The sequence below is a fragment of the Melanostigma gelatinosum genome (assembly GCF_949748355.1).
Source record: "Melanostigma gelatinosum genome assembly, chromosome: 11".
Taxonomy (NCBI): domain Eukaryota; kingdom Metazoa; phylum Chordata; class Actinopteri; order Perciformes; family Zoarcidae; genus Melanostigma; species Melanostigma gelatinosum.
Genome location: NC_136644.1, coordinates 4,141,493 through 4,151,632, shown reverse-complemented (window position 1 = coordinate 4,151,632; position 10,140 = coordinate 4,141,493). Strand labels below are relative to the sequence as shown.

The following is a 10,140-nucleotide window of genomic DNA, read 5'->3' as shown; positions in this document are numbered from 1 at the left end:
ACCGCATTTTTTGTCAACGCCCCCTGTTGCTGCCGCCTGCTCTCCTCTACTTTCCAGGCGAGGCGCAGTTCATCTTGAACGAGCCGAGTTACACAAACACACATGACTGGATGAGATGCAAGATGAGGAGGAGCTTGTTGATGGCAGAGAGGAACCCCGAGAGCGAATTATCGTCCTGTGAAAGACTTACTGTTTTCACCCGTAAGATTGTTAAGACTATACTTTCAGGGATAATTTCTATAGTTTTAGACTTGAGAAATGTGTTTCTAGATTGTTTGGTCTCGCTAACCACGATGATGAGATGTGATATTTCCCACTGAGCGCCAAGCGGGCACAGAGCAGTGATTCAGTTCACACGCTTTCTGCCATTGATGACCGTTCTTTACTTCCTTGTGGAGTTAAGAGGTGAGGAATATGGGCAGAGTGGTTATCCTATTTTCTGTGTAATTGTAATATTTAACGCAAGATTGTTGGCCGTGAGTTTCATGTTGTGCAACAAAGGTTTAATCTAAAAACATATCTTGTGTAGTTGATAATCATGAAGATTATTTATCGAGAAAATATCAAAACAAGCATCGAAGTGTTTGACACACACACATTATGCAAGTTTCCACATAAATATATATTTACAAACACGTGACTAAATCCAAACGAGGTCTGTAAACTACAAGTAGCCTACAGATCGGATCTAACAGGAAGTACCTTTTTTTTGACTTCCTGTTCATTCTTTGATGGCGGCTGAAAAATGTCCGACTTGACCGCATTTTTTGTCAACGCCCCCTGTTGCTGCCGCCTGCTCTCCTCTACTTTCCAGGCGAGGCGCAGTTCATCTTGAACGAGCCGAGTTACATCAACGAACATGACTGGATGAGATGCAAGATGAGGAGGAGCTTGTTGATGGCAGAGAGGAACCCCGAGATGGAATTATCGTCCTGTGAATGACTTACTGTTTTCACCCGTAAGATTGTTAAGACTATACTTTCAGGGATCATTTCTATAGTTTTTGACTTGAGAAATGTGTTTCTAGATTGTTTGGTCTCGCTAACCACGATGATGAGATGTGATGTTTCCCACTGAGCGCCAAGTGGGCACAGAGACGTGATTCAGTTCACACGCTTTCTGCCATTGATGACTGTTCTTTACTTCCTTGTGGAGTTAAGAGGTGAGGAATATGGGCAGAGTGGTTATCCTATTTTCTGTGTAATTGTAATATTTAACGATAGATTGTTGGCTATTAGTCTCATGTTGTTCAACAAAGGTTTAATCCAAACATATATCTTGTGTAGTTGATAATCATGAAGATTATTTATCGAGAAAATATCAAAACAAGCATCGAAGTGTTTGACACACACACATTATGCAAGTTTCCACATAAATATATATTTACAAACACGTGACTAAATCCAAACGAGGTCTGTAAACTACAAGTAGCCTACAGATCGGATCTAACAGGAAGTACCTTTTTTTTTACTTCCTGTTCATTCTTTGATGGCGGCTGAAAAATGTCCGACTTGACCGCATTTTTTGTCAACGCCCCCTGTTGCTGCGCCTGCTCTCCTCTACTTTCCAGGCGAGGCGCAGTTCATCTTGAACGAGCCGAGTTACACAAACACACATGACTGGATGAGATGCAAGATGAGGAGGAGCTTGTTGATGGCAGAGAGGAACCCCGAGATGGAATTATCGTCCTGTGAATGACTTCCTGTTTTCACCCTTAACATTGTTAAGACTATACTTTCAGGGATCATTTCTATAGTTTTTGACTTGAGAAATGTGTTTCTAGATTGTTTGGTCTCGCTAACCACGATGATGAGATGTGATATTTCCCACTGAGCGCCAAGTGGGCACAGAGACGTGATTCAGTTCACACGCTTTCTGCCATTGATGACCGTTCTTTACTTCCTTGTGGAGTTAAGAGGTGAGGAATATGGGCAGAGTGGTTATCCTATTTTCTGTGTAATTGTAATATTTAACGATAGATTGTTGGCTATTAGTCTCATGTTGTTCAACAAAGGTTTAATCTAAAAACATATCTTGTGTAGTTGATAATCATGAAGCTTATTTGTCGAGAAAATATCAAAACAAGCATCGAAGTGTTTGACACACACACATTATGCAAGTTTCCACATAAATATATATTTACAAACACGTGACTAAATCCAAACGAGGTCTGTAAACTACAAGTAGCCTACAGATCGGATCTAACAGGAAGTACCTTTTTCTTTGACTTCCTGTTCATTCTTTGATGGAGGCTGAAAACTGTCTGACTTGACCGCAGTTTTTTGTCAACGCCCCCTGTTGCTGCGCCTGCTCTCCTCTACTTTCCAGGCGAGGCGCAGTTCATCTTGAACGAGCCGAGTTACACAAACACACATGACTGGATGAGATGCAAGATGAGGAGGAGCTTGTTGATGGCAGAGAGGAACCCCGAGAGGGAATTATCGTCCTGTGAATGACTTACTGTTTTCACCCGTAATATTGTTAAGACTATACTTTCAGGGATCATTTCTATAGTTTTTGACTTGAGAAATGTGTTTCTAGATTGTTTGGTCTCGCTAACCACGATGATGAGATGTGATATTTCCCACTGAGCGCCAAGCGGGCACAGAGCAGTGATTCAGTTCACACGCTTTCTGCCATTGATGACCGTTCTTTACTTCCTTGTGGAGTTAAGAGGTGAGGAATATGGGCAGAGTGGTTATCCTGTTTTCTGTGTAATTGTAATATTTAACGCAAGATTGTTGGCTATTCGTGTCATCTTGTGCAACAAAGGTTTAATCTAAAACATATTGTGTGGTGGTAAGGCTACACATTTAAACATTTCACGACTATGTTCAATATAAATATATGTCCAAAAGTTATGAACACAAAGTACAACAAAAATGACAATATATTTGAGATATTCGTGCAGAAGACTGTTGTAATCAGACCTCTTTCAACCCAACACTGTACATGCAGAAGGATCCCTGTCTTTATCGACTGAATAATCCAAAACTCAAAGTAATATCCTTTTGTTTGAGCCATTATTATCATCAGTGCCATTAACTTTACAAACTAAATATGGAATCTATCCAACTTTATAATTTGTCTGACTTTCCCGAATTATTATCTTTATGTCATGAATGATTTCAACTTTTGTTGAAAAAACAAACAAACATGAATGTAGTGTGAGAGTTATCTTGATAAATCCATGGTAAGAAAAAATAGATAAATTAAACAATATGTATACTATAAAAATACAGTCTATCTGGAAAATAATATAAAATAATTAAACTGCAAAAAGGTCAACTACAATCACAGTCTACATTTACTAAAACAATATAATGTATTGTCCCTTGGGGGTTTAGAAAGGTAGGGTTAAATGGAAATGAATCATCAAAACATTTTTTTAATGGTGTTCTTTTCCATTTGATCGATCACATGCATTAACTTAAATTTAAAAAAACATTTTAGTTTAGCTTCATGGATTTTTTATTGTGAAACAGTATAAAAACAGGAAGTTGATTTCTGCGTAGACTGCTGCGTGACGTAATACGTAAATAAGTTGAGCAAGCTTCTGCTGCCTACTCGGAAGGTTGTTTTCGTGTTGTCTTCCTTGAGCTATAAATATCTCTCGCCTCAGTAATATTAATGACAATGCTAAAACGACATACAAACTCTTGGGGATAAAACGGAAGTGACATTTTAGTCGAAACATTCGGACATGCCATCTGACTTTGTAACGTAACTACAAAGTAAGCCCCGTATGGACAACAAGCCGAGTCGTTCGTCAACCAGCTAACAGGGGTTAGCACCACACCGTGTGCTGTTCATTCTCACTTTCTCTTCCATTTCGTCTTCGTCTGTTGTCGGCCTCTACATTCTGTCACCAAGTTCAGTCCGTGGTTTCGCCAGGAGAGGATGAACTGGCTTTTCCCCCTGTCCAAAGGCTCCGGACCTCTCCCTCCTCTGAACAGCCTACAGCAACAAAGACAGCGGCAGATCGAGTCACTCAAAGCCGCTCACCCAAGGTAAAGTGAACGGCTACCCGGTCACATCAAACTACCCCCCGGTGCTGCTGGTTAGCTTGTTAAATACAGCGCTATTTTGTTCAAACTCAGACTATGGTCGCTACAATATCTCCTGACAACTTAAATCACGTAAATCAATCAAATAGGTTGACTGGGTTGACACACACAGCTAATGTTTACTTAGCATAGCTAGCCACCAGGCTCTCAGCTGAGTCAGGGGAACAACGTCACTTATAAAGGTTATAACCGAGTGTTTCGTGCACATTATTCCCTGCGATGCTGTGTCAAAACAATACACGTGATTTTACATTAACCTACGACCACTGCGCTGACATGTCCTCGTGTGATCGCTGAAATTCTAATGTTTGCTAATCTCTCCTTGCTAACACACGTCGGGGCGCTGTGTTAGCTGGCTAGCTAATCAAGTCAGCCCGTGACTGTGTGCAATGTCTATTCGTAGGGACGATGACACGAGTTGTAGCTGGCTGCTCCTGTCCTGTGGCCATGCTAGTGTTTACCACCACAACGTGTCACGCATTTGGGTTGAAGAGGAGTTTGCTAATTCGACGTGGCGATTAAAGTGTAAGCCTTTGTTTACTAAGGAGATCTGTCATCTCAGTGACACGTTGGTTTGTCTTTCTTTCATGTACTGCTGACACGACAGATTGTTCTGTTAGTACATATCTTGTCAGCCAGATGCATTTAACCACGATGATCTCCCTCCTGATGTGAAGTATGTGTGTGACAAAGTAATGGGATTACAACCATGCGTTTGATGCGGATGTGAATGGGAGTGAAAAGGCTAATGTGTTGTGGTGAATGCTGCTCGTGACATGGCAGTGCTCAAGGAATACACGGATGAGAGAAGATAATTCCTACTTTTTATATAAGACTGTACTGTGCGTGTAAAGCGAGGGCTTCTTGACATGCAACTCTCTTTTGTAGGGGTAAATGTTTTGTTGCTGGGTATGTCGTGTAAGGTATGGATTGTTTTAACAACTGATATTAATATTGGTACCAATATCAGCATTACCACTCATTGAATTTCTTTGCAGTTGACAAAAAGTCTTTGAATTGATGATTGCAGTAAGCAGTAAAGCAAACAGTTATTGCATACAGTAATAGTTGACTGTCACTGGTGGGTCATTGCCATGCAGTGGCAATGAAATGAGACAAATATCAGCATTACAATGTATTTGCTGATACACTTTGTAATGTTATTTTGCTAATAAGTAGAGGTAATGGTTGTGGATATGCATTAAAGGCCTCACTTCTAATATCTTTATGTTGTTTTGTGGGGAATTAGAGGTATTGTGTGATGATACGCATTTTACATTTCTTTCCAAACCAGCAGGATGTTCACAAACATTGATGGTAGACGTACAATATGTTTTCTTAATGTGCTGATCATGACTACAGATGCAAGAGCTCTGATTATGTGTTTCTGTTTCCCCAAACAGCCTCGCAGAGATCCAGAAGGATGTGGAGTACAGAATACCATTCACAGTCAACAGCTCCACCATTAGTGTTAACATGCGAGTACATCTTTGCCCGTACAGTCGGAGTGACTGACTTCGTTTGGAAGCAACCACATGACATACTTCTCATCAAACTATTTTTAATCAATAAACTTGTATAGTTGAAATTACAAAAACACATTTCACATGAAGTTGAACCACTATTATTTCTTCGATATGGACATTACATTAATATTGATCACATATGTTGTACCTTATGTATCATGTTACTGTGATTCCTGAAAGCTGAATCTCTTCTCTTTCCTCTAGACTGCTGCCTCCTCAGTTCCCCCAGGAGAAGCCGGTGGTTAGTGTCTACCCCCCTGTTGGTCATCATTTAGTCGACGGCAATAATGGCACCATCATCACTAGCCCCCTCATCACTAATGCAAGTCGTTTTCCAGGGTTTCTTGAGGAGCTTCCAGGAATGTTCAAGGAGTTTAGTTGGATCAAGTGGTTGTTTTATTCCAGATCTTTTTGCTAGCTCATGCTTAAGTTGCATAGTGTTATTCTCACTTTCCTTGAAACATGTGTCAATGTTGTGTATGTTGCAGTTTGGGATGCACTCAGATCTGGGTAAGGTCATTCAGAGTCTGCTGGACGAGTTCTGGAAGAGTCCTCCTGCCTTGATGTCCACTGGCTCTGCTGGCTTCTCATAGTGAGCTTCCCCTTACATTCATGGACACTTCAGTTGTCTCTCAGTACTTTATCGTCATGCTTCATTACAACAGAAAGTCCATGTGTTCCGCAAACTGGGTCTCATTTAAATATTTTTGCCATGATTTTTTTCTATTGGGTCTATGCATTAAGGAAGTAGCCCTAAAAAGCAGTTGATCATTAGAATGTAAATTTGGGACAATTTGTAATGCTAGCGTCCAATAATCATATTTCCTCCGGCGTTTACAGCAGTATGTACAAGCCCACTCAGGCGTATCACTATGGTCCTCGTCATGTGGGCCCCAGTCACACGCCACCTCCTGGTCCAGGCCCAGCTCCAGCTCTCATGCCTCACCCAGGGGTCGATGGTTCCCACGGGCCCCCTCGAGCTCCAGCCCCATACGGCCTGATTTATGACCTGCCGCTGCCGGTTCCTACTGGAGACTCCCAGGTAAAATGATACTGGACATTGTACACAAGTGGATTGATTACATCCGTAATGAATGCATGGAGGACTATGATATGAGCTGTACGTCTTCATAAAGTGGAGAAAATATATTCATGAAGCAAGCCAAGCATCTAGTCAAGGATTGACAGTTTGCAAACCATCAGGTTTATCAACCTATGTAAAACATTAATTGCAAAAAGCAAGTGTGATAACAACCCAGGATCTTCCAAGCAGAGCTTTCAGTTGCGATGTCTTTCCCTGCAGCTGATTGCTCGGGTTCAGACAAATCTAGTGTTGGCATAAATTCCTTGAAGAATGTGACGTGCTGATACTACTGCTGTCCGTTTCAGGCTGGACTCAACGGACACATGTACAAGATGCCTGAGATTCCTGAGACTTTTCCTGAACTCTGTGACTTGAAGTAATGTATTCCCAAAATATTGCCAACTTAAACATCTTTTATATTTCATGAGACATTGTGTAAGCATGTTATAATGTCAGGGAGCACATTCTGTTGTACCCGTTAATGCCTTTTTTCTCTACGTCTTTGTCTACCCCCTCCTAGTCTGACCCAGTTGTCGGACATGACAAGTGAAAACGAGGATATGTTGCTGGAGTTCTTTGTGAGTTTGCCACAACTGAAACAGGTCACCAGTGATAAAGAAGAGCTGGTCACCAATATAGTGGACATGGCAAGTAAGTTCCTCTAAGGTCTTGATAGTCAATCATGAAAGGGAAGTGTACATTTAGTTGAGCTTTACAAAGATTTGCGCATCCTTGTTTGTCACTTACAGAGAAAAATCTTCAGATGGAGCCGCAGCTGGAAGGAAAACGACAAGAAATGCTCTACAAGGTCAGATATTACATCCAGTTGCTTGTGCTCTCTTTTCAAACACACACACACACACACACACACACACACACACACACACACTATGAACACATGCACACTATTGTCTAGCAGCCTGTGATGCCTGTTTTTGTCCGTTGACAGTATGAACAGCTGACTCAGATGAAGTTGGCCTTTGAAACAAGGATGCAGAGACAGCATGATCTCAGTGAGGTGAGAGGCTACACCAGTGATGAACTTGGGGGCCGGGTGGCCCACCGACCGTTTATTTTTTGTACTTTTAATCTAAATAAGATGCCAGAGTGCATACAAAAATGTACAAAATAGACAAATGGAGCGTGTTCATAAAAAAATGGTGCCTGACACGTCAAGCAAACGCTGACTGTAAACTAAAGTCCAGCATCGGTCTCCTACTACACATTAGCCCTCGTGTTTTGAGGATCCTCTTCTGTTAGGTGGGATTATGCGCTCCCTTCAGTCAACCAAAAGACCATATTGTTTTACCTTGTCAAGCAGCTACACTTGTCTTTCCACGCGCCACTGAAAAATGTTAATCTTTCTGCTTCTTACTTTTGTGTATTTTAATCCCCACTAGAGTTGCAGTCTTAGTACTCTACAGGCTCGGTTAAAAGTTGCAGCCCACCAGGCTGAGGAGGAGTCGGAGGAGACGGCTGAAAACTTCCTGGAGGGACGCGCAGACATTGACGAATTCCTGAGCAGCTTCATGGAGAAGAGATTGGTGAGAAATGCGGTATTTGTGTAAAAATAATCACGATATATTTTCTGTTTTGAGTCTGAATGTGATCTGAACTTACAGTTACATTTTAGGATGAAAGATGCCATGACTGTTTGTGTGTTAATCCACAGCTTTGCCACAGCAGAAGGGCCAAAGAGGAAAAATTGCAACAGTCCATCAACACACATGGACAGTTTCCTCCCAGCCACTAAAACACAAGGTACAAACCACATATGACTGTCATTGTTCTCTTTGTGGAGGGACACTGGTGGTTCTCAGCTGACTGTTTCACAACAGGCAGCCCTTGTGGTTGCCTCCATTTTCTTTTCCAGGGAAAACAGCTTTGTTGTTGTCATCTCTTCATTCTCCTTCTTACTTCTTACATTTGGTCCTCAGGTGTGATGTTTTCCAAGCCAACTGCTGCCAATTTAAAGAGTAAAGACATTTGATGGGACAAAAAAAGCACACTGAGTCAACAATGGGCACTTTGGAGAAATATGAAGACAGTGATAGCAATTGTGGGCTGGAAAACAAACAAAAAAGAAGACGCCCACTGTCCTCTGATCTGGGCTACAAATACTGTCGAAGTTGGATTGTGCGAGAGCAAAATGGAGAATCTATTGAGTCACCACAAGAGGCCAAAACTGGGAGTGACACATGCCTAGCTTTTCCAACTACATCACTAAGGATTTCTATTGCACATGCTGTTTGTTCAGTTTTGACTTGACAGTAATGATGAGTTTTGTTTCTTTCCTGAATTTATATCACAATGCTAAATAAGAGCAACACCTGCACCGGATCAGAGTGGTTGCTGATGTGAACTCATCTGGGGAAAAAAAATGCAAATTGTTTGACGACAGGACTCCCAATCGTACTTTTATTTTTTTTCATGCGGTGAGCAAGTAAATGTCACGATAGAATAATTGTTAAAATGCTAATGTCGGTGTCTATACTTCCATCTCTGAGATCATTGTCGAGACCTTGCTTTCTTATTCCAGAAAGGTCCTGACGGACAGACAGAAGAACAACCTTTGCCTTGCAAATCTGCTGTTGACTTGATTTGATTGTTCGAGATGTTGAGATGAAACTCAGCATAGGCACTTCAACAAGTCACGGTAATCTCTCCAAGGCATTCCTCATTTGTAATTAAACAACTCAAATTTAAGATTCTCCAACAAAATAGAAGCAAGGGCGGGGCAGTGCTGTCAGGAGAGCTTGAAATTGAAACTCTGCAAATGACAGTGGTCGAGTTTATCGAGTTGGTGTGTTTGCCCCTTCAGTAATGACTTGAACACAACCTCGACATCAGTGTGTTTGCACAAACATTAGTAATTTGATTCAATCAGGCAGTACTCTGATTTTCATAGTGTTTTTAACATCATAATCGTTTTTTTATCCACTGTACCTCAGAAAGAAGAGTCAACATAATCCAAATAACAAACCTGGTTACTGGTCAGGTTTTTTTTTCTTTTTTTATGCATTTTTTGGTTGAGGTTTGTGGGGGGATAATACAATGTTTCCTCAAGGTTTAGCCACAACTTTTTCAGACACTGACCAGTTTACCAAACAGGTTATGTAAACTGAGGTTATTGGGATATCCATATAAACGGTTTGCCTTTCACACGAATCAAGGTATTGGGGCACATGTAAACATGCTGATGATGAAGGCCATTATAATAACCCGTCTGTTTTCTGACACCTTGTGAACTTTAAATAGTTGACTGACTTCACTGAAGAGCCTCGGAAGATTTGGGATAATGTTGAGGAGTATTAGGGTTGACATGATGACATTGGATACTGTATTTAAATAATGTTAATAATAGGCTATATTGTAATCAAAGACTCAAGACACCTTGTATTATATGTTCTTATTTTATTTGTTAGTGTAATAAAGCATTTAGAATAAATCTTGTTTGCTGTTT

At 41.0% G+C, this 10,140-nt stretch overlaps 1 protein-coding gene across 1 annotated transcript; it reads left to right on the top strand.

Annotated features, from left to right (window-relative positions):
- The first annotated feature begins 3,568 nt into the window (after window positions 1-3,568).
- Window positions 3,569-10,119, top strand: vps37a (VPS37A subunit of ESCRT-I). Its single transcript, XM_079279242.1, has 12 exons — window positions 3,569-4,010; window positions 5,471-5,545; window positions 5,798-5,915; window positions 6,082-6,185; window positions 6,434-6,635; window positions 6,983-7,053; window positions 7,198-7,328; window positions 7,427-7,485; window positions 7,627-7,695; window positions 8,078-8,221; window positions 8,350-8,438; window positions 8,615-10,119. Exons 1-11 carry the CDS (start codon window positions 3,901-3,903, stop codon window positions 8,428-8,430), a joined length of 1,164 nt encoding a protein of 387 aa, XP_079135368.1. The 5' UTR covers window positions 3,569-3,900; the 3' UTR covers window positions 8,431-8,438; window positions 8,615-10,119.
- The last annotated feature ends 21 nt before the right edge of the window (window positions 10,120-10,140 follow it).

Bases quoted from the DNA above. Each gene is read 5' to 3' on its own strand.
- vps37a (XM_079279242.1), top strand. From the start codon at position 3,901: ATGAACTGGCTTTTCCCCCTGTCCAAAGGCTCCGGACCTCTCCCTCCT. The intron at 5,546-5,797 runs GCGAGTACATCT...TCTTTCCTCTAG, and splicing joins TCCACCATTAGTGTTAACAT to ACTGCTGCCTCCTCAGTTCC. The intron at 7,329-7,426 runs GTAAGTTCCTCT...TGTCACTTACAG, and splicing joins CAATATAGTGGACATGGCAA to AGAAAAATCTTCAGATGGAG.